The 25,815-nt window shown below is 34.8% G+C and overlaps 2 protein-coding genes across 3 annotated transcripts in view; both read right to left on the reverse strand.

The window, feature by feature from the left end:
* Nucleotides 1-7,148: 7,148 nt before the first annotated feature.
* Nucleotides 7,149-11,757, reverse strand: rassf10a (Ras association domain family member 10a). Its single transcript, XM_051884682.1, has one exon. It carries the CDS (start codon nt 11,451-11,453, stop codon nt 10,140-10,142), a length of 1,314 nt encoding a protein of 437 aa, XP_051740642.1. The 5' UTR covers nt 11,454-11,757; the 3' UTR covers nt 7,149-10,139.
* Nucleotides 11,758-14,835: 3,078 nt separating this feature from the next.
* Nucleotides 14,836-25,815, reverse strand: part of tead1a (TEA domain family member 1a) — a 45,283-nt gene continuing 34,303 nt past the window's right edge. For both annotated transcript variants that reach the window (XM_051884377.1, XM_051884376.1), the window contains 8 exons: nt 25,122-25,256; nt 24,957-24,997; nt 24,775-24,830; nt 24,347-24,471; nt 21,727-21,900; nt 18,111-18,251; nt 16,645-16,797; nt 14,836-16,531 (listed from right to left, as the gene is read on the reverse strand). In XM_051884377.1, the coding sequence (XP_051740337.1) occupies nt 16,418-16,531; nt 16,645-16,797; nt 18,111-18,251; nt 21,727-21,900; nt 24,347-24,471; nt 24,775-24,830; nt 24,957-24,997; nt 25,122-25,256 (939 nt within the window). In that variant the 3' untranslated portion in view covers nt 14,836-16,417. The remainder of the gene's footprint in view (nt 16,532-16,644; nt 16,798-18,110; nt 18,252-21,726; nt 21,901-24,346; nt 24,472-24,774; nt 24,831-24,956; nt 24,998-25,121; nt 25,257-25,815) is intronic.

Genomic DNA, 25,815 nt, shown 5'->3' on the forward strand with positions numbered 1-25,815 from the left:
GAAAATTACATTTTTGAAATAAAATGGCTGACTCCTTTGCCTTGCTGAGGATAATTTCACAGCTAGCATTTTATGTAAATAATATTTTGGCAAAATTACAGCTTGATTGGAAATGACGCACAATTAAATACTCTGTTTACATGTGATATTTAACTTTTCTTTTTCTTCTCACATGTCTAATTTTCATCACAAGCATTTAAATTACAAAAATTCCACCACAAAAAAGTTTATTAGTGGCAAAATTGTTGTGGCATAATTTTTTTAATGATTTAAATGTATATTTAAATACTTTATATTTATAATTCATATATAAGTAATGTAGGTAATAAATGTATTTATGATTGATAATCATATTTAAAGTGGGTTTTGGGACAAGAGTAAAACAATATAATCTATGCATAAAAGGCATCTAAAGACGGTTCAAAACTACAGATATGGTAAACAAAAAAGGTCAAGGCATTACAACAAAGAAAAAAATCTGTTAGGTGTAATAACTCGACAGTTTTCCCCTCTAAATAACCTCATGATTGTGCAGGTTCTTTGGAAAGAAAACCGACAACAACCAGGTGTAACAAGAGACTGAAAGAGAAATTCTGGTTTTCTCTTTCAAAATAACCTGTACACACGCTCCCACTTTGTTTCTCTTCCTCTTTTTTCGTCGGTGCATTTGGGAAACATTTTGCAGGAAAGGGCGAAAAGCCATCTGCTTCCTGAGATTCATATTATGGGATGCATGTGCGTTAAAATGAGCATCCGGCACATTTGAACATGTTCATTTTGACTCAGTCTTGCAAAGCACATCTTCAGTCTGAGAAAAAGATCGGTTTTGTTTCACCAGACAGATTACACGAGTTAATTTGTGATTGGATTTAGCATACAAATCTGTTATTTTTTTCTTTTCAATAGCTATATCCAAATTCTTTGTTCATGTGATCAAAACCACAATTAGATGTAATGCATGTGATTACTTGAACACAATAAACACATCATCTGTCAGCATGCACTTATTTGCTTCACCTCAGGGTCAGATGAAGGATGTCCCGCCTAATGCAAAAGCAATTAGCTAATCTGTCAAACCATTTATTCATATTTGGCATGAAGTATACAAAAACTTGAAGGTTTAATTGAATGCTGTGTGAAACAGTCCTCAGAATCTCAGTCTCTTGCCTTTAGCTCTGTTTTTTAATACAGTACTAATAAAGTATGCTTGCATCATTGTTGTCCGCCAAGTTGCATACAGGGTAAGATTAGCTGCTCTGATTTGAGATTACAATCGGTGACAGGTAAAGTGGAAGTAAATTCATTTTCATTTTTCCACAGCAGGTGTCTCAACTTGTTCTGCTGAAAACCTGTTAAATGCCTCTTGAGTTTTCCTCCACCCTGTGTGTTTTCAATTTCAACGGAGCTCGGCGTCAGGCACAGGTGCTCTGGGAAAACAGAGGAAGTGTTCAGGGCTTGTCGTGATATCAGCTTGTCCTCATATCAGGTGTGCTGACAGCACCATAAATGCTAATATACTGTCGATTGATCCTTTAACCTTTACCTAAAATATATTTTATCAACTCATCTTCAGATTGGTCCCTTTGCACTATTGAATGAAGCAATAGCACTGCATGTATCCTCCACAGAAAAAGCATTCCCAGAAGGCACTGCAACATGCAGAGTAAAAATTCTAAGATGGCAGACGAGGCAATTAAAAAAAAAAAAAAAATAGATGATAATACAAAGTTCTGTCAAGAAACTCTAGATGGCACAGGCTGATAGGTCCTTAAAGGGTTAGTTCACCCAAAAATAAAAATAATGTCATTAATTACTCACCCTCATGTCGTTCCACACCCGTAAGACCTTCGTTCATCTTCGGAGCATAAATTAAGATATTTTTGATAAAATCCGATGGCTCAGTGAGGCCTCCATTGACTACAAATTAATTTACACTTTCAATGCTCAGAAAGCTACTAAAGACATATTTAAAACAGTTCATGTGACTACAGTGGTTCAACCTGTTATGAAGCGACGAGAATACTTTTTGTGCGCCACAAAAACAAAATAACGACTTCTAAGCTTTACGAATCTTTCGTTTCGAATCACTGGTTCAGAGTGCGTATCAAACTGCCAAAGTCACGTGATTTCAGTAAACAAGACTTCGTTACGTCATAAGTGTTTCGAAACGTTTCGAAATTTCAATGGTTCACATGACTTTGGCAGTTTGATACACGCTCTGAACCACTGATTCGAAACAAAAGATTCGTAAAGCTTCATGAAGCAGTGTTTTGAAATCACCCATCACTAGATATTGTTGAGTAAAGTCGTTATTTTGTTCTTTCGGCGCACAAAAAGTATTCTCGTCGCTTCATAACATTAATGTTGAACCACTGTAGTCCGCATGAACTGTTTTAAATATGTTTTAGTAGCTTTCTGGGCATTTGAAAGTGTTAATTATCTTGCTGTCAATGGAGGCCTCACTGAGCCATCGGATTTTATCAAAAATATCTTAATTTGTGTTCTGAAGATGAACGAAGGTCTTACAGGTTTGGAACGACATGAGGGTGAGTAATTTTTGGGTGAACTAACAATTAAACTCAATCTGCTTGCAATCACATCGTTCTCTATAAGGAGCAGTGCATTTCACTAAGTTGCTTTTTAAAATTTGTTTTATGGAAACATGCGCTAGACGGATGTTTTTGACTGTTGTGCTGCTTAGAGTTTCGCATGAGCGCCATTTTGTTAAGACACCGTGTCAAGTTGTAAGAGGATTGAGGGGCCATTCACACTGAATGCATTTTTCATTCCACTGCCATACTTTTCCATTGTTTTTTCAATGTAAATACGTGCTAGATGGACGTCTTTAACCATTGCGCTCGAGTCTCGCATCATTTGAAGCATCTCGTGCCTGATGCAGCATTCTAAAAACTCGCGCTCAAGATAAAAGTTGTTCAGCTTTTAAAAAATGCGTCGCTAGGCTTTTTTTTTCCGTTCTACTGGCCTGCAACTAGCTTTTTTAACAGCAAAAACGTGTTCTGTGTTTCAAGACCCTGCTTTTGCAGTTTATTTGTTCGGCGGTGTCATTATAATACATGCGTTATTAGATGAATGTCTGATGTTCTGATGTTTAAAAACGAGTCTCAAAATCTTGTGTTAAACGTCAAAGACATCGATTTAACGCATGTTTACATACTTGCATCTCACATTTTTGCATCCCACTTCTCTGCTTATAACTCTATGTAAACATGCGCTAGATGGATGTATTTAACCATTGCGTTCACGTTTTTTGTCTTTTGCGGCATCTTGCTCATGACACGGCGTTCTAAAAAGCTTTGAAAATATGTCTAGACCTTGTGTTTTTTTTAATTCAACTGCCTCACGTGTTGCATTTTTGCATTCCACTGCACTGCTTTTCCATTGTTTTTCTATGTAAACATGCGCTAGACAGACATCTTTTGCAGCAAAACATGGCAAAAAATGCAGCATTCAAGTTAATAGTTCAACTTTTAAAAAAAATGCATCCCTAGACCTTGTGTTTTATTCATTCCACTACCCTGCATCTCACATTTTTAAATGCAAAAACTGGCCCTTAAACTGTAAAGTTTGCCATTTTGATATGCTGCGACATGGAACATGAGATTAAAATGGGAAAAACTCAGGGACTCAAAATGAGCTTTTTAAATTCAAATTATATTAAATTTTACATTTTAACCTGGGCCATTAGACGGGCATCTTTGATGTTGCCCATCGCAGGGTCTTGAGACTCATATTTAAACGTTGCACTGTCAAAGATGTCTGTCTAATAAAGCATCTTCACAGGAATGATTAAAACGCATAGCAGTTGAACTCAAAAACATGTTCTGAGGAACATTGTGTCTCAGCTAGAACAAGTTTCCTCATCGAATGGGTTTGTCTTTGGCTGTCACTGGGGTCAAGGCAATGGGCCAGATGTGTTTACCTTTTGTAAATGAGTAATCCTTATTACAAACTCACATTCCTTTACTGTAAATCACTGTGGACAAATGTTGAGAAATTCACACGTTATTTTGGACGGCCTCTTGATTCTACAAATCCCTCCCCCACCATCTCTTCCCAGCTTCAAAATACAATTAAAACATTTTTTGCTTTTAATTGAAATATTTATGCATTCTGACCCATGTGATCGCAGTCAGTTGTTTCTCGTCTTTTGTATTTTTGTCTCTTGCATCTTTATTATACTATTTTCCTATAATACTATTAGTGTTCCAACCATAATTTGAGTGGAAATACTCTGTTAGTCCTGATACAATGTGAAGTGATGTTAAAAAACCCACGTCACATGGCAGAATGGGTGGAAATGAACTAATCTCTGTGAGTGATAGCCAGGAGGGACAGATTCTCTGGCAGCTTTAATATTTTCACCATCCTGTCTGTGTGCGTTGTGTTTGGAATTTAAGTAAACTTCGCTACTGGCCGATCTTAATCTTCTCTTAAGGCATTGCCTTAGGAAACTATTATTTGTAATCTTCTTGTGCAAGTCACATGAGGTCATATAATGTCTCCGAGAGATTTCACCGCTCAATCTGTCAGTCCACGTGTGCATGTGTGCCATAGCAATTACAGAGCTTTTCAGTCAGCGTATTCTGAAACACTAGAGCCGTCCAAGTGTTCATTCTGACTAAGAAACATCCATCTTTCTTTTTTAATAATATAGCTGGTCTGTTTGAACTCTTGTCAGATATTATATAATGTTTCACCATAAATGAGCTGCTCAGTTATGTCACTATCATTTCTATTCCGTATAAACAGGTTTGTAAATTCACCATTAATTTGCTGAGACTATCCCGGGCAGGTGTGTCTGTGCACCTGTGTGCCGAAATATGCTCTGTGACTAATTTAATAGTGCTTTATTCTCAGCTGCGGAATATATAACAGGTTCATCAGCTGACATTATTACCGAACACACTTAAACCTGTTAGTGCTGCCTCGCTACAGATTGAAAATCACAGAAAAGCAGGAATTCACCTTAGCAGGTGCAGGAAGGGCAGGAAAGCACCTTTCACCTGTGTTTAATCGTTTTTGCAGAATGATTTCACTAAAGAGTCACATGCTGCTCACAGAGTTAACAGTTGATATGAGCCAAAATATCATGACCAGCCACAGATGAGGTGAATATCGTTCGTCATCTCCTAACAAGACCACATATTAAGGTCTGGGTAGATTAGATGGTAAGCAAACAATCAGTTCTCATAATCAGTGTGTTGGATGCAGGAGAAACAGAGTAATAATAGAGTGCTGCGTGTATGACGTCTTCCTATGGGAAGACATTTTCCTATGGGTTTTTTCAATTAATGAGCAGTCTTGGGGTAACGCATTACAAGTAACTTGAGTTATGTAATCAGATTACTTTTTTCAAGTAACTAATAAAGTAGCGCATTACTTTTAAATTTACATCAAAATATCGGAGTTACTTTTTTTTAAATAAGTAATTCAAGTTACTTTGTTTTCCCATGTATTGACTGACAGCTCTCCTGTCCCCATGTTGAGAGAAATTGTGAGTAGTGCAGACGCGTTGCGTGTGAACATGATGGTTATTGTAGTTCTAGACTAAATGTGAGCATTTACTCATCTCATTCGCACAAAAAAAGAGTCAGTATTCCTCAAAATGAATAAAAACGATGAAATGCAATCTCAGAATATTGCAGAATTTTTGGTTATTAAAAAACAAACAAGCAAGCCCAGTAACGTAAAAGTAATGTAACGCATTACTTTCCATAAAAAGTAACTAAGTAATGCAATTAGTTACTTTTTAGGGAGTAACACAATATTGTAATGGATTACTTTTAAAAGTAACTGTAGTAAAGTTAGTTGATACGGGAAAGAGGAGGCGGGAACCGGCGAACATTAAACACAACTTTAATATAATTATCAAATAAACAACAAAACAAAAGTAAAACACATACATAACAAAACATAAAGTAAAATCCAGGCCTGGTCCTCTCTCGTCCTTCACTGTCGTCGCTCCTTCTTTTATGCTTCCGGAGCTCCTCCGTGAGAGATACGAGACCTCGCGTCATTCCCTCACGGCTCTCGCCCCGCCCTGCTCGTCATAATAACATTCCCCAATACTGTTTGAGTAAAATAAAGCCTGTGGTAAACATAACTTCAGTAGGATGTTTGGTTCTACAACGTACACTGCACACACTGCCACCCCAAGCTGTCTTATCCAACGCTATCTCAGGACCAATTTGTACGTATTTTACGAGGTGGCTAATTCGTACGAATTTGTACAACCTCACTCGTACGAATTCATACGATTTGTCTAAACCCCAGTGATGGGTAGGTTTAGTGGTGGGGTTAGGAGTAGGTCATTCGTACGAATTCATACGAATTTGGCAACTCGTATAATAACTACAATTTAGCAAAAAACTTACAAATTCGTACAATCTCACTCAAATTAGCCACCTCGTAAAATACATACGAATTGCCGTGAGATCGGGTTGTCTTATCTAGTTACTCATTAAAAAAGTACGTTTTTCAAAAATGAACATAACGTGTTTTTTCACTGTGTGCAATTTACACTGTAGGACAAAACGTCAAGGTAAAGTCAAGTTATGTTTGCCACATGTCTTTATTTCACAGAGATGGGTGTCTAAAAGAAATGTAAAGAAAAAATAAATAAGTGTTTTGTTGATGTTTGTATTGTTTTGTTGCTTTGGAAACTTACAGTTGCTTAACAAGAAAAAATGTATTATTCCTTGGAATAAAAGCTGCATAACCTGTTAAATGCGACATACTGCTAACAATAGGTGCTTAATCTAGCCTAAGCGGTTCAAATTTGTCCGTTTCAGTTGTAATCTAAGATAAATCTAAGACAACAATTACAGCTCATTCCATGCATTAACTTTGATGCCAAGTACAAAACTGACACACTTTTTTGCCTTTGAGGTATTTTTTTCATGTGTCAATCATTTACGCATCACTTCCTGTAATGATTGACAGCAGTTATTTAATGTGCCCCTGCAAAATGAACTTTCTTGTATTACTATCTCATTGTAAGATGTAATTTAAAGTGCTTAAAGGACTTTTTGAATGGCATGTCTTTGATCCTGCCAGAACTGTACCGGTGATCTCAATTATGCTTGTGTAATGAGCCTGTGTCGGCTCAGAACCCATGAACACACAGGTTTATCATCACAAAACCCCTGCTTTTATTTTAGACCGACAATAAATAACGGCAAACATTAGATATACATTTTTACAATACAGCAGTTCTTGCAATCCCAAGAATAATCCTGAAGGTTTTGTTGAATGCCACTTTTTGCCCTCTCAGCCTGATTCAACACGGATGTGTTTGTCCCACATTGGCATGCTGTGCATCTCTGCTCGTCCAGCTGTTCTTGAATCTTTTCCAAACCCATCGGAGCTGTTGTTTATTCAAAATGGTTCAATCCAATCCAGATTAATGGCGCTTTATCATCTGTCCCCTCCTCCTCCTCCTCTTCGACTTTAATCACAGAACACATACTGTTGCCAACAGAACACCATACCCAGAATTTCCCCCTCTTTTATATGACTCCTGATGGATTTGCTGCATTTTAAATGAAGGGAAATTAAATGGCTAATTATTTATTGACAAATTTAGAGCAAAAATCATCAAGTGTAGGTATTTCAGTACTCTTTAACTTTAATTTGATGTTAAAAACTTGAAGATACGGACACTCTTTTACACAATCTGCAAATTTGGAGGGTACTGACATACTAGCGCTTTTCCAAATGCCATAATTCATCTGTTTTAAAACTGTACGTAATTAAGAATGAAGTGGGAGGGCGGTTCTTTCCCTTTTCTTCCTCTGTTTTTAAACATCACATTTAAGGCTTAACTCTTAAATCCTCTTTATACACCACAGAATCCCTGAACTCGATGACACTGCTGCATTGAGGGTTGGATGGATGCCCTGCCCAAACTTAAGAAACTTTGTGTTGGTTACTGTGCTGAGGTCATGCCGGAGCAGAATGTACAGTTTGTGGCATGTTTTTAGTGTAGGCTATATCTGACTAGAGTACTACAGCAGCAACAAAGTTTGATTTTGACATTAAATCTAATTCATAAATGACTTTGAAAGCAACCACAAAATGAGATGAAATTATTATTTTTTTTAAAAAAACATATTTGCGCATTCCACTTGATAATTTAGCTATTAGTTGCAATGGAGAAATCATATTCATTGTGTGAAATTAGTCAACCACAAAATACATTTGATGCTGAAAGGTCCCTTGTGACAAGAAAATGAATGCGTATAAAGAAAAAGATTAGGCAGAAATGACTTAACTGCAAATTCCAGCATGTTTAGAGGACTGTATGTTTAGTTTAATTAGATCAGTCTCACTGAAATTGCTTTAGTCTGTCTCTTCACTGTAAGCAAACAGGGATTCACGTGCATCAGCTCCTCAAAGGTATGAATAAACAGCGGTGCGTCACACGCACCTTTTGATTCCCACAACTTTAGTTCCCACAGCTCAGAATGTTTTCTGGTTATGCAAATTGATTCCTTGTGTAAGAGCTTTTAGTGAATCATTCGAATTATTCACCCGGTGAAGATGGAAGTGGTTTCCACATATTTGCTTAATTTATCAGCCTAAATGTTGTACAATAAATAATTCCGTAGACATTTAAAGACTCCATTAAATAAAAATTAGAGTTTTGTGGTTTTTAGTTGATGTGCTTGAGGCCCCGTTTGCACTAGTGCGTTTTTGTTTTTCAAACTAAAACGGACTCTGCAGCGTTTTCGAAAGTCTCCGTTTTCGAGGTTCGAAAACGCCGGCGTAGTGTAAACGACAGGCGTAACCGTAGTGAAACGAAACTGCACTAGTGTAAACAGAGCCTTAATTTTGAGAAGTTCTATATGCTAAACGTTGACAAAATTCACTTTTAGCAAATATGCAAATGTAAACATTACATATTTGCAATGTTACTCGTCTGGTAAAAATGACCAAAAAAAAAACGATGACTCATCCTGCACTACACAGATTTTTGTCCAATCAGATGCTCTCTAAAAGGAGAATGCCCCACCCCCTAACACCACCTGCAAACTGACTAGCAAATCATGGTTAATGGATGTGACAGAACTACAGCCAAAGACTTTAGATATAGAAAGACGGTTCACTCCTATTTATGAATGGGAGAAACTACAACGCGCAATATGGCGGAATATGTCCCGCCTTCTAAGTAAAAGAGCCAATCGCTGATTGGTAAAGTCATTGCGTCACTGCAGCTGCCGTTAGAAGCTCCGGTAGAAACCTGGGACTCGCACTTAGGACTGCACATGCACATTGGCTCACCTAGCCTGGAAAATAAGCTTTTAAATGCTATTTGAGCATAAGAAACAACATTTATGGGACGGTTCATGACAGATTTTTTTGCTGATTTGAAATATGTTATTTAATTGTGAGCTCGGCAAGCAGTTTTTGAGATTTCAGGATTCCCCCATTCAAATAGACAGGACTTGGTCTTGGATGTGCGAAATAGCTGCCCGGAGGTGTTGCAAATATGGCCGCCGAGTGAACAGACTTTCCTTGCTACAGCTCAGATTTTTTTTCCTGTGTTGACATTTCCTGTTAAAACAGGAAGTGTAAGTGGGGCATATCAAAAGGCTCGTCCCTTTTATTTTAAATAGTTAACAGATTCCAGTATCAGCCAAAAAACTGTGATGTTTCATTTGCTAGTCATTCTCATTCTAGAGAGCATCTGATTGGACAAAAATCACAGTGCAGGATGAGTCATCAATATTTTTCCATATATCTGCTTATATTCAACATTTAGGAAGAGCAAAGCTGCATGAACTAAACCACAAAACTCTCAATTCTAACATTTAAACATAAGGCTACATAACACAAATACATAGTGTTGGTATTATAACATTAGTCAGCACACAGTGGACATCTCTCAGTCTATGCATTGGTTAATTAGTTATATTTTGGTAAGCTGCACCTTATAAGCTATTCTCCATGTGTATAAGTGAGGCAATTAGAGAGTGAGGCGATCATAACACTACACTGGTATAATTTACATGCATTCCTCTCTTATAAAGAGAGAATATTACTGAAATCTATAAGAGGCGAAATTTTCCCTGAGTTCGCGTTACGATTTCAATTGCATCAACAGCAGTACGTCCGTGTCACACAAGTGACTCACAAACAGGTGCGTTATCCGAGTCTTGGCTGTGCATTGAACTCAGTCCGGTGTCCGAATCATCATCATTGGCGCATGTTTTTGACAGTCCCCTCGCCTGCTCAACCCAAACATTGTCTACGGAAGGCAATTGTTCAGTTTCTCCCTCATCTTTGCTGTCTTCAGTCTGTTTCCCTTCCAGCTCGTCTAATCTGTGAACCTTTTCAAGTAATTCCCTCAGCTCCTGTTCCTTCGCGTCCAAAAGCTCCTGACTCATATCCAAGTCGCTCTTCACCGTCTCCAGATCGGTGTTCAAGCGCAGCCCGATGTATAAACTCGTATCCAGTTGTGTTTTGATCCTCTCCTCCTCTAATTGGAGTTCATTGTCTGTTAGGAGGTCCGGGACCGGCTCCTCAGGGACCGTAGTCACCTTGAGAGCCGTTTCTTCTCCAGTGCTTTCCGCGTCTTTGTTGGAGAGCTCCTCCTGCCGCCGCCTCATCCACCTTTGGTTGAGTTCTTCTTGTATTTCACCGGTAAGTATCTCCATCAGAGCTTCCCTCTCGGTTAGTTCCTCCTGAAGTTGAATGACTTGGTCGCAGCGTGACGCGTATTCCTCAAACTGCGCAAAGGACGCGTCCGGATGCGCGCTGGAATCGGTATCCAAGCCCTGATCGAGCAAATACGTGTCTTGCACATAGTTCACGCCGTGTACTTTCATTCTGTCAAAGTGAACTTTTGATTCATACCTCTCGATTTCACAGTCCAACTCTTTTATTCGCTGTACCTGCTGTCGAATAGTATGATCCTGCGAAATAATAAGATGAACGAGCGTTTCCATTTTCTCCGCAGATTTGTCTTTGGAAGCCTCCTCTTTCTTCCTATTAATTTTATCCAACTTTCTGAACGCCTTCCGCACAATCCTCCGCTGTTTTTCCTGTGAAAATGGCATGGTGGTTCTGGCAGTGCTGGGGCTCTCTTTGCTGAGCACGACCCGAGCCTCGGCGCTCCTCGGTCCGCTGTTGGGCAGCGACGCATCGCTTCTGACCAGGACGAAGCGCACGTTTTCCTGCTCGTCGCCCCATGCGCCCCACAGCCGTAGAATTTTCGTTTTATTCGGCAGAATCCGCTCGAAACCCCTCCATTTCTCCACGATACAGTACGACTGTGGAGTACCGCTGAGCATCGAGCCTTGCTGCTGTAAGTTCTGGTCCTCCAGCAGCACTTTCACCACGTCCGCGCAGGTGGTGCGTCTGGACAGTCCGGACACCAGCTTCTCCTCCCGGCATACCCACACCGAGATTTTGCTCTCCTCTTGTTCCATGGTAATTCACATCGAGGTCCTTGCACTTTCACATTCATAGACAGGGTCAAAACTTTTATCAACTAGAGATATGACTCGTCCCTCGCGCCCGTCACTGTGAACTGAGAGTTGTGTTTGTGCCTGAACTACAGCAGCGTGTTTCTGAGGGCTCGGGCACCTCCCATACTCACACACTCACAGTCTCAACATCACATGACTTATAGGCTACTCCAACTTCACTCACTGTTGATAATAATGCACTGAGATGATAATAAACACATGCTGAGGGCAGCGGGGCATGTTGTCACAATGGAACCTGCCACACTGTAAAAAAAAAAAAAAAAAATCCTGTCGTTTTTACAGGAAATAAAACTTGCAGCTGTGGTTGCCAGAATATTCCGTAAAAATATACGGTTAACAAACTAAATTTTACAACTTAAAACGATAATTTACAAAAATAAACAAAACAAAAAAAAAATCTCGAACCGCTATATAGGCTTTTCAGCAAAACACAAAACAACTAGGCTATGCCACGAATCAATTTTTGAAACATCGAAAATGTTTTACTAACAAATATTGTAATTTGTGTTTTCCCAAACTGGGGTTAATGAAATAGGCCCTACATCATAAAATGTGAAATCAAAATAAATAATTTTTAAAAATTAATAGGCTATAAAACACTTAAAAAGTTGACGTGTTTTATTAGTTTACCTGCATGTCATTAAACAACATCAGAAAACCGTGAACACTGAACGTCTTGTTAAATTATAGAAATATTAGGCCTACCTTAAAATATGGAGAGGTGCTTCAAGTAATAGACTATTTTAGATCAAAGGGGTTCGGCGGACCTTAAAGGGTTAGTTCACCCAAAAATGAAAATAATGTCATTATTTACTCACCCTCATGTCGTTCCACACCCGTAAGACCTTCATTCATCTTCGGAACACAAATTAAGATATTTTGATTAAATCCGATGGCTCAGTGAGGCCTGCATTCACAGCAATGACATTTCCTCTCTCAAGATCCATAAAGGTACTAAAAACATATTTAAAACAGTTCATGTGACTACAGTGGTTCAACCTTAATATTATAAAGCGACGAGAATACTTTTTGTGCGCCAAAAAAATAAAAATAACGACTTTTCAACAATATATTGTTGTAATGGCCGATTTCAAAACACTGCTTCGGAGCTTTACGAATCGAATCAGTGACTCGGATCTCCTATCAAACGGCTAAACTGCTGAAATCACGTGACTTTGGCGCTCCGAGTCACTGATTCGATTCGTAAAGCTCCGAAGCAGTGTTTTGAAATCGGCCCATCACTATATTGTTGAAAAGTCGTTATTTTGTGTTTTCTCGTTGCTTTATAATATTAACATAGAACCACTAACTCACATGAACTGATTTAAATATGTTTTTAGTACATTAATGGATCTTGAGAGAGGAAATGTTATTGCTGTGAATGCAGGCCTCACTGAGCCATCGGATTTAATCAAAATATCTTAATTTGTGTTCTGAAGATGAATGAAGGTCTTACGGGTGTGGAACAACATGAGGGTGAGTAATTAATGACAGAATTTTCATTCTTGGGTGAACGAACCCTTTAATGTTTGCAAATTCCTCTTGTAATTAATAAATTACACACATTTGTAAAATTTAAAATACATGACAACGTGCCCCAATAAATATTTGATTTAAGAAAAATACCCTTGTCCTAAGAAAACAGATCAACAAATTATATATTAAGCATTATATAACGTATAATCTTTGATCATATTATTGGTGTTACTAGTTCTTTAAATTGCTAGTACATCTACACATGACGTAATGTATGTGAGATTTATACTATACTGTAGGCCTATGCAAGATTAAGCCTGTAAAGTGGTTCACTAGAGGGAGATTTATTATTCTTAAACTGAAAAAGGTCAACGACAATAACGTAAATCGTTACGCTGGTATTATCCAGCTGTGCGTAACCGGATGTCCAAATTTCCCATCGGTCAGTGCGGATTTAGGCCAAACAGATGAGAGAGGGCAAAAGACAACCTTACTGGTGAAATAAGCCGTCAGGATTATATCGAGAGTTCTGCTGTGCTAATATAGACCTGTCGACATCTGTGGAGCTCCATTAATTATGTTCAATTGATAATAATAATATATTTAATAATACTCTCTCTATACCTATATAAAAATATATAAAAGCCTACATAATCATGGCAATTATATATGATATACAATCATTTTTAAAAATAATTAAAATTAAATACATAATAAATCTTTATAATAACAGTATTATTATTATTAATATTACCAGTACTAGAAGACTAGTAGGCTTACGTGGCTGCTACTACTATTCCTAATAATAATAATAATAATAAGATTATATTAACATCTATTATTATTTTACATAATATATAATAATGTTGATTTAATTTTTTGTTCATTTGTAGCCTATTCAATTTCAGTAGTGTAGCGTGTCATTATTGGCACTATAATGCCACCTAGTGGTTGTAATAAACATTACACACACATGTGTCTCTCGCTCTCTCTCTATATATACATATATATGTGTATGTGTAAAGACAGAGCCACATGTCATTGATGATATAATTATCAAAAACGTGTGAATATGTCAATGTGTATAAACAAACAATAATGCTACTAATTATTGAGTGCAGAGAAAATGGAGAAGCCAAGTAAAACAGTTTGCAGTAGGCTACAAACACAAAAAGTTTATTTTCATTTTCTTTTCGTGTCATCCTCTCAAGGAAAATATACACGATTGAAAACAATTATTTGACAAGAATCCACCTATTAAAAAGCTACCCAAACTCAGCGTTTCAGTGCTCTCCAGACAAAGTGTTTTCTTTACCAAAAACAGACAACAACTGCCGTCAAATACATTAGTGTTCCGTTTTAATGCTCGTTTTACTAACATATACTCTGCAAAACATGTAAAAAAAAAAAAAAAAACATGGTTGACAAGATAAACAAAATAAAACCCACAATCTTGTGTGGTAGATATGCTGAGATCAACAATTTGATTCAGATTCAGGAGTCATTATACCCCCCGAAAAATGGCGGCTCTTTAAGCACTGGACTGTCACTCATCAGTCTGGTTGTCGTTGTAAGAACATCACGTCACTTGATGCCTTTGTGTACATGAAATCTCTTTCCGTATATACATGAAACCATAATCAACTGCTTTCTTTACAGGGTGGAAAAGGAATTTCTGACGTATCATTTGATTGAAGTTAAAAATATATTTCCATCAATTACTGAATCGTTTTTTTCCCCAGCTTTTAAAATGTCAAAGGCATTATGGTGATAGAATCCAAATCTGACCCTTTCTTCAACAATTTTCTGAGCTGGAAAAACAAACAAAAGGCACTTTCAACACCTGTAGCGTTCACTTGACATGAACAGAAGTGATAGAATGTTTATTTGGTGTACAAGAGAGAAATGTGACCTACTTTGCTTAGACTGGCTTGACAAAAAATGTGAACATTTTCTGTGGAACAAAATACAAACATCAAGTGAGGTTTTATCCTTTTACTCACAATTAGACAAAGTCTGTGATGATAAACACTAAGGCACAGTATGCTTTGGTGATTTTGCTATGTAAATTCCCTTTATTGTGTAGCCTATTCTGATATGGGAAGAAATAAGTATGTAATTTTTTGCCCCAATAGCGCCATCTAACAGAATTTCAAAAATAAACATTGACAGCCCCGCCCTCGACTCACGCCATTGGTCGAGAACGACACGAGTCACTCAAAATAAAAAGGGGGATTTTCATAGCGCAAGTGTTTTAAGTTTTCGTAAAAATTAACCCATGAAGTGGTTTTTCTTTCATTCTCTATATATTAAGCTGGTATAGGAGAAAGTATTTATAACAGAAAACGTTACATAGTCTACTTCAGCTTTATAGGTGCAATGTGTACATTTTAGGAGGATCTATTGACAGACCAAATGCAATATAATATACATAACTATGTTTTTAGTGGTGTATAATTAACCGTTATATTTTTATTACTTTAGAATGAGCCTTTTCTATCTACATACACCGCGGGTCCACTTGCTTGTTAAATTGCCATTTTGCGCCGTTTCTACAGTAGCCGTAAACGGACAAACTGCTCGACAGAGCGCGTTTGCTTGACTAGCTTCTCTCTGCTGTTTCAGACGACGACATTCTCTATATTGTAATTCGCAACCTCACCGCTAGATGCTGCTAAAATTTACACACTGCACCTTTAAATGCAAATTCACAAATAAACAAAACTGATTAAGGTTTGTATTTGTCTTCAACATCATGTGTTATATTTAAAGTTTCTATTAAGAAAATGATTTGTTTCTTAGTGTTTTAGTACTGGAACAGCCTATGTGCAGTGTAAGGCAGGTAGTTCCACATAAATAATACAGTACCTTTTTATGCTTTCATTAAAGTTAAATCCACTAAAGGTGAAAAAATACCAGGGGCGAAGCCATTGAAATGTAGTTCAATGTGAGAATAAAAGGTTGAACAACAGAAAAAAGCTTTCACGTACTATGACAATACGACTTTATATAAGCAATGTTCTTTCAAAACACATTGTGGTTTAAAACATCAACCAAGTTAAACAGACATCCAAACAAAATAACAAAACTGTACCGTTTCACCCACGACAGGTTAAAAAAAATAAACACCAAAACACAAGTGATGAACAAATTATAATGTAATTATTCATTCCAGACCTCACCCAAAACGTGACAAAAGCCTTCTGGGTGGGACTGACAGAGGCACAGCCACTTAAAATGATGTTGTGAGTCATTCAAAGGCTTTTCTTAGTCAATCAGGCTTTGCCGCCCTTGGCGGACGTCAGCTGTGTAGCCTAAAAGCCTCAGTGAATATAAAGTCTCCACTGTTCTGTTTTTTCCCCCTCCTCTCTGTGGGCAGTAGGTCGCTGACTGACTGCTCTTAGTGTTACTCGTGTGAGTCGGGAGCCTCAGTCTTTGACCAGTCTGTAGATGTGATGCTGAGCGCCGTGCTCGCTGTTTGAGACCTCGAACACACAGGCCATGCACAGTAGGGTCTCTTGAGTTTCTCTGTTCGTCACCACCTGCAGGAACAGAGGTGATTTTAGCAATCGGCAACACGAGACCACATTTGACACTGGCTATTTACACGTGTGCATTTCAGATAACGGAATGACTTGGGAATTGTAGGACCTACCAGTAGGATGGTAAAGTTTTCTAGTACGCTGTTCATCATGTACTTCTCAGGCAGGTGCTTGAGCTTATGGATGAAGTTGATCATGTATTCACACATGGGGGACCGGCTGATCTTGTACACAAAACGGCCGTTCTCAAACCGAGCATACTCCGTCTACCAGAACAAAGAAATAAAATGTTTAAATAAAGTAAATAAATTAATTCATACAGTTTTCATTATATATATATATATATATCTATCATAAAGTAAAAAATAAAATCCATATTATAATTGTATATAAAAATACATAATATTATATCATTTTTATAATTATATATATATATATAATTTTATAATATATATTTTTATATACAATTATAATATGATTTTTTTTTTTTTTTAAGGTTCAGTTAATATTAAATTTTATATTTTAAATATTTCAATATAAATAATACAAATAAAATTCATATTATAATTGTATATAAAATACATATACAGTTATATTAATATATATATATATAATTTTAAATATTACAATAATAGATAATATATTAAATATTAAGTTATTAACTAAAAAATGATAAAGCTATAATCATTTTTTAGTTTATAACATTTAATAATAAAAAATGTTAAAACTAATATATATATATACGCACACATATTCAGTTCAATTAATGTTATGATCTATTACAATATTAGATCATAATATATATAAAAAAATATATATATATATATAAATAAATAAAATGATCTATTACAATAATCATAATATATTAAATGTTAAATGAACTATATATATATATATATATATATATATATATATAAATACATAATTCAATTCAATTAATATGTTATGATCTATTACAATAATAGTTCATAATATATAAATTATATTATATTTGTATATTAAAATACATATAAAATTCAATATATTAAATTTTAAATATTTCAATATTACAAATAAAATTGAGTATTAACTGAAAAAGTAAAAAAAACAAAAAATAAAATCTATATTATAATTGTATATAAAAATACATAATATTATAATAATTATAATGCATAATATTATATAATTTTTATAATGTGTATATATATATATATATATAATTATATAACTTTTACATGAATGTTTTTTTAAATATTACAATATAACAAATAAAATTGAATGTTAACTGTATAACTTAACTGAACGTAATTGTATATAAAAAAATATTATAAATTTATATTAAAACATATATATATATATATATATATATATATATATATATAATTTTAAATATTACAGTGATATATCATATGTAATAATATATTAAATATTAAAATATATTAAATATTAAATTAACCATATATATAAAATGTTTACAAATTTTACAAATAAAAAATAAAATGTTAAACTGAGTGACATTTTTACTTAACATGCTAAATTAATTTAAAATGCTAAAATAGTAATATGACCAAAAACAAGTGAAATAAACAGCATTCCTCACCTCAACTTTTTCAACCACTTGTTTCCCGAAGGAGCAGACCTTTGTGGAGCAGGTAATGGTCATGTTCTCCGAGCTCTCGTACTGACTGGTCACGCCATAGAATGTCCCAGAATCCTCCTGGATGTTGCAGTTCAGGTCGGCCTGCGGACGCACCACATAACAGCTCAGTGACGATGAATAAACGGATGGAGAGAACATGTTGACAAAAGCAAATTCGACCACAGGGTTTGCATACAGTTGGGCAAATAAATGAGTAATTTGTCAGACGCTAATAAATAAAAGGTGCTCTATGTCAACAGTAAACTCTTTGGCTACTTTAAACTGAAAAGAGCCTCCTGTGATATTCATCAAGGCCACAGACACCTGGAATCAGCGTCTTATTTACTGCTGCACTTAATGAAACTTTATTTTAAAACACGGAGTATATCAAATGTTGTTGAAAGAACATAATAAAAAAGTCTCAGAGATTTCAAGGCTATAAAACATGATTTATTATGCCACAACTGTGCTTAGATTGAAAACAAATATTCATTTCAGCTGCTGTTGTCCTAAAAACGGCCATTAGTATAAGACAAACCAGCACAGACCACCATCCGAAAACTAGTATCCAATGTAAGAGTGTAATAAGTATTAACCTTCAGAGAGCGACGTACTTCTTTATTTCAGTCTGTGGCCGTCTGATCTGCTCATGCGCTTGCACCTGTCGCTCAGAGCGGCAGGTGTTCAAATAAAGGCTCCCTATCAAATCCAGCATCAGCAGTATTAAAGGACAGCGCGCGCTGTGTTTCACATTCAGACCGCCCAGGGATTAAATACACCACTGCTGGCTTTAACGCAGCACTTTAATCAAATGCGAACGTGTTGAACCAATTCAGCTGCCTCAATTCAAACTGATGCAGGTGACTAGTGCTCGACGGACACTGCTTTTTCAACGGCTGATGCTGGAGGACTGATATAATGCTCATATATAGCGGATTCGTTTATGTCACAGGAGTTTATTTTTAATTAAAAAAAACTTTCACATTTCTTTTATGTATAGATTTTATTGTTTTACCGTTATCCCAGACCCAGAGTTTCAGTCTTAAACTAAAAAACGGATTATATTTACAGTTTATTTTAGAATAAAGTTAAAAAATTTGAAAAAAGTATAAAAATTTAGTTTATGATTCTAAAATTTATAATATGAACATGATTCTTTTTTTTTTTTCCTTTTTTTTTTTCTTTTTTTTTTAATAAATCCAAAATTGCCCATATTTGAAGAATCACCTGTATTTAAAATTAGTTATCAAAATGTAAGATTTTTTGACAGTGATATATTTAAATTAAAATTTAAGGCTTTTTTTTTTTTTTTTTATATATTTACGCAATTTAATTAATAGTACAATTCCATTTGAATTGAATTGAATAATCCTTAATAAATTATTCAGTTAAAATATGTAAGGATTATTCAATTTGGTAGTATTTTACTATTAGTTCAATTGCATAAATCTTAAAAAAAAAAAAGGCTTAATTTTTTTTTAATGTAATATGAAAATGATTTTTTTTTTAAATAAAGCCAAAGTTATCAAAATTTTAAGTTGTATATTGACAATGATATCTTTCAATATTAAATTTATTTGTTTTAAAAAAAAGAGCTAAAAGTGAAAATAACTGAATTATGAATTATTACAAGAATTACCCTTATCCTATATTACAAGAATTACCCTAGCCATCATAATAATTTATGTTTAAAGTTTATTTTATATTTAAATTTAATAATATATATATATATATATATATATATATATATATATATATATACACACACACAACCCGAATTCCAGAAATGTTGGGACGTTTTTTAAATTTGAATAAAATGAAAACTAAAAGACTTTCAAATCACATGAGCCAATATTTTATTCACAATAGTACATAGATAACATAACAAATGTTTAAACAGAGAAATTTTCTAATTTGATGCCTGCTACAGGTCTCAAAAAAGTTGGCACGGGGGCAACAAATGGCTGAGAAAGCAAGAAATTTTGAAAAGATTCAGCTGGGAAAAATCTAGCAACTAATTAACTTAATTGATATCAGGTCTGTAACATGATTAGCTATAAAAGGGATGTCTTAGAGAGGCAGAGTCTCTCAGATGTAAAGAAGGGGCAGAGCTGTGAAAGAGTGCGTAAAAAGATTGTGGAATACTTTAAAAACAATGTTCCTCAACGTCAAATTGCCCTAAGGCTTTGCAAATCTCAAATCCCTGTGGTTTTCGGGCCCTCAGACGACACTGCATCACTCATCGGCATGATTGTGTCAGTGACATTACTAAATGGGCCCAGGAATACTTCCAGAAACCACTGTCGGTAAACACAATCCACCGTGCCATCTGCACATGCCAACTAAAGCTCTATCATGCAAAAAGGAAGCCATATGTGAACATGGTCCAGAAGCGCAGTCGTGTCCTGTGGGCTGACCACGAAACACAAACTCTTCAGCAGCTGGAAACCTATATCAGGCAAGAATGGGACCAAATTCCAACACCAAAACTTCAGAAACTCATAACCTCGATGCCCAGACGTCTTCAAACTGTTTTGAAAAGAAGAGGAGATGCTACACCATGGTAAACATGCCCCCATCCCAACTATTTTGAGACCTGTAGCATGCATCAAATTTAAAATGAGCTCATTTTGTGCATAAAATTTCTCAGTTTAAACATTTGTTATGTTATCTGTGTTCTATTGTGAATAAAATATTGGCTCATGTGATTTGAAAGTGTTTTAGTTTTTATTTTATTCAAATTTAAAAAAACGTCCCAACATTTCCGGAATTTGTGTTGTGTATATATATAAACTTATTCAACTAAAATTGCCCATATTTTAACTATTTATTAGTTATTCAAAAAATTAGGTTTTTATATTTCACAACAATATCTTTTAATACAAAAATTATTTATGTTAAAAAAGAGCCAAAAGTGAAAATAAAATTTGCACAAAATTGCTGAAATTAATTCTGTGTAAAATAAGTAAATAATTAATTCATATAATCATTTACTTATAAATATGTTCACTATATACTATACATATTCACTATATATATATATATATATTACTGTATAATGCAACACCATTGTTTAAATTATAGAAACTAAAATTCAAAAGGATTGTCTCAGTATTACAGGTGTTTCTGGACATTTTTGTTGGATTGATAGGTGAAGTAGTGCATAAAATGATGTGGAAAAAAGAAGGAAATGGAACTGGGAAATGATTCAAACTCAATTTGTATTGTTTGCATGAGCAGCACAGCTCAATGTGTCACAGCCAGGGGCAGGACTTAACCAATAAGCAAGGTAAGCAGCTGCTTAGGGCCCTGGGGAATTAGGGGCCCCCCGAAAATACCAAGAAGCCTATATAAATCATATATTACTTATTAGTTTTCTATCATATATTGTATGGCCTGTCTATAACCATTAAGATTTTAGCGTTATTATTATATCTGCTTGTAGACGTAGAGATAGAGCGCGCAAGAGTAAGAATTTACAAGTAGAAGATGAGGTTTAGAAATTAGACAATGAAACGCAGGCTCACAGCTACCCCAGCGGAGCTGAAAAAAGTGACACGAATGCTCACAGACTCACCCAGAACTTCACCAGGAAAAAGGCGTTCTGAGGTCCTTTTCCAAACAGCTCCTTCAGCCCACCCTTCTTCTCAGGGAATTTGTCGTAGATTTGACGTATGTCCACTGTCTCCAGAAGCGCATCGTTGTATGAATAATTCGTCTGGCCGATGTGCACAAACAGATGCTTGTTGTACTGCAGAAAGAGTTGGTAATTAGATCAATGCAACATATACACTAACAGACCTTTTTTAGTTCAAATGCTACTCTCAAATGTTGTTTGTGTCAGTAATGAAGCATTTCAGATTGCATTTGTGAAGCTGTTTCAGGTACGTTCTGATTGTTTGTGTGACTGGACAACTGTATTGAGAACACACCTCGTTCTGCGTATAGCTACAAACGCATGATTAATAGCTGCTGTCACGCCAGACCAGAGGGACAAGCATTTCATAGAGATGCTGCCAACATGATAGATTACACAGGTCTGCTGTAACACGGACACAAGACATTTTGATAACCTGTAGGTCACAAGAAGTTCTTCCCAGGGTCTCACTTTTAATCTACACATGCTGTTTTGTCTTCATTGTCTTGACTGCAGTCAGATCAGTGCTTAAATAGGACATTCAGCATCGGTCAGTTGATTTGAAGACACTTTTGGATGACTACTGGATCATAATAAGCAAGCTCAGCTGCAACACCTCTGGGTTTTTCAGTGCACCAGTAGCGCTGAGCTGAAAATGACTAAAGAAGTGCTATCTGTAGATTTCCATCATTATCATTGGATCAGGAAAAATGCAGGATGTGACCTTGGTCATCATGACCATCTCTAATAAGACCCAACTGCCCTGCAGCTGCTGTCAGTGGATTTGCATTTCTCTAAAGCATCGCACAAGGTTGCTGATCCGAGGCTAAATGCAAAATCAATTCTTCCACCAAGTTATTTAATTCTTATATTATTAAACAAATATAAATTAATAATATCAATTCAATAATAAACAATTCTTCCACCAAGTAATGTACTACTGTATTTATATTCTCATACTATATTGTACTCTCACAAACACCAAGCATGTGCAAATAAAAGCTTGCAATGTTACTAAAATTCATCTTTGCATTTATGTTAAAAGTAGCTTTAATCAAAATAAGCTGATCAATTACATATATTATTATTATCTGGTGAAATGTGTATTTAAGCAGTAAATTAAAGTAACTAAAAATTTGCATTTTTTTGTAATATTTACTAAAATATTTTTTATTATAGATTTCTTATGCTTAGAAATGTTGCGTATGCGTTTAGTTACGCATCCAACAACTAATTACATGTCCAACAATTTCAAATACTGAATAAAAGAGTTGATCATTTTTTTTCTCAACTATAAACCATAAATATCCCTCTATAATAATTCTGCTTAAAGGAATATATATATATATATATATATATATATATATATAATTGCATTATACAAGGCTTTAATTGATAAAAATATAGTTGATAATGTTTATATATTATGTATAAATTAAAACATTATATATATATATATATATATAAATAATTGTATATATATATATATATATATATATATATATATAAATAATTGTATATATATATATATATATATATATATATATATAATTGTGTGTGTATATATATATATAGTGTTTTAAACTATTATAAAATGTTTATATATAAACACTTTATAATTATTTAACATAATATTACATTGCATTAATATAATACAAAATATTTGTATATTATATTTATATTTTTAATACATATAATAAATATTATTACATTATACAAGGCTTAATAGATAATAAAAATTAAATAAATACAAATAAATAATAAATAAAATAGTTGATTATATATATATATATATATATATATATATATATATATATATAAAAACACTATAATTATTTAACATATTACATTACATTAATATAATACAAAATATTTTTATAAAAATATATTTTTATATAAATATAACTTTTTTATAAATATAATAAATATTATTACATTATACAAGGCTTAATAGATAATAAAAATTAAATAATAAAAATAAATAATAAATAAAATAGTATATATATATATATATATATATATATATATAAACACTATAATTATTTAACATATTACATATTACATTTAACATTATTACATTAATATAATACAAAATATTTTTAGATAAATATATATTTTTTATAAATATAATATATATTATTACATTATACAAGGCTTAATAGATAATAAAAATTAAATAAATAAAAATAAATAAAATAGTTGATTATTTTTATATATATATATATATATATATATATATATATAAACACTATAATTATTTAACATATTACATTACATTAATATAATACAAAATATTTTTATATAAATATATATTTTTCTATAAATATAATATATATTATTACATTATTCAAGGCTTAATAGATCATAAAAATGCAGAGCTGCCTAAAGTCATTTAATGGTGATGTTATGTGATGTTCATTTCATCTATACATGTTAAAAGTGTAGATCTTCAGTACTGAAGATGTAGAGCAGCTGTATTTTCGAGCAGCAGTTCAAGCAGGTCAAGGCTGCTCTTCTGTGGCTGTCTCTGCAGTAATTCTGGGTATGTGTGCTGACTCACTGAATCTGGGTCCCGCTGATGCTCCAGGAAGGAGGAGAACTCCACCAGCCGCAGTTTAGAGGTGCCGATAGAGCGCCCGTGCCACACCGGCACTGCGGCTGTGAGGGGTGTGGGGGACTCGAAAGCTACACACACAAACAACAGCATTTACAAACATCAGTGATGTATTGAAACAATAAGACCAAAGCTGTTAAAGGGATAATTCACCCAAAAATGAAAACTCTGTCATCATTTACTCACCCTCAAGTTGTTCCAAACCTGTATGAATTTCTTTCTTCTGCTGAACGCGAAAGAATATGGGTAACCAAATAGTTTATGGGCCCCCCCAACAACTTGTGGGTGAGTGAATGATGACAGAATTTTCATTTTTGGGTGAACTATGCAAACTAACACATTCGTAAAAGTATAATTAAGGCATCTGTACATACCTGCGATGGCTGTGGCTGTCTGGATGGGGTAATTCTGCTGTGAGAACGGCTTTATACTGTGGAACAAGAGAGGGGATTATTAAAAGGTGTCATTTTCAATGCAGAAGATGTTTATTAGTTTGTTTTACTATGTACAAATTCAGACACGTGTAACTGAATTAGTGTAAGTTCTATATACTTACTCTTGTGAGGAACCAGGCTGCCCTGTTGGCACCTGCCAAATCTAGAAAAGGAGCAAAATGAAAACATTCACTAGTGTAAACAACACAGATACATAGATATATATTCTTTTGCTTGTGCTTTAAATGGACACCAATGGATTTAAAGTGGGCCGTGGCATCTCTTACCCCTGTCGACCCAGGCAAGGTGGCCCGTGGGAGTCCCGCGAGCCCCAGCCGACTGTGGATGGCCGTGGCCGAGACGATCTGCGCTGAAGACATGGCTGCCATCCTGTTGATCGCATCATTCTTCACGGACTGGTCCTTCAACGGCACACATCACAGAGAAGATTTAGCTCCTGCGCTGTTACTGTTATAAACCTCATTCTTTTTATTATATGAAAGGTTTCAATACAGTCCAGCCTGTATTTCTGGCTCAAGGTCAAAGGGTCTCGTCATTTCTTTAAATGAATTTGTCTTAAGAACTGACGCTGTGAAAAAGCAGATAAGGCCTGCTCTACCACGATTCTTTAAACAACCTAAATGGGAAAATAGTATTGACATTGACCTTTGAATGTGAAAATCTGAAGTGTTGAATAAACTAAAAAGCTTCTGGGTCACCTTAATATTGCCCTTTTTTATATAAAACTTCAATAGTTTTATATGAGCGCTTGGTAATGCATATAGCAGAGGTAAATTGTACGTGAGGAACTCAACGCTGTAAAAAAAAAAAAAAAAAAGTGAACTTCATTTAATTCGGCATAGAGAGCTTTCTTAGTCACAGATACTAAAACATGAATCTACATAAAAACATGTTCTGTCATGACAGTGTTTGGCATTGTAATGGGTATGACAATGTTGTATGTTTGGTCTTGGAGAATAG

The sequence above is a fragment of the Ctenopharyngodon idella genome, chromosome 24, assembly GCF_019924925.1.
Source record: "Ctenopharyngodon idella isolate HZGC_01 chromosome 24, HZGC01, whole genome shotgun sequence".
In the NCBI taxonomy this organism is placed as follows: Eukaryota; Metazoa; Chordata; class Actinopteri; order Cypriniformes; family Xenocyprididae; genus Ctenopharyngodon; species Ctenopharyngodon idella.

Excerpts from the sequence above, each read along its gene's own strand:
- rassf10a (XM_051884682.1), bottom strand. The coding sequence starts at position 11,453 with ATGGAACAAGAGGAGAGCAAAATCTCGGTGTGGGTATGCCGGGAGGAG.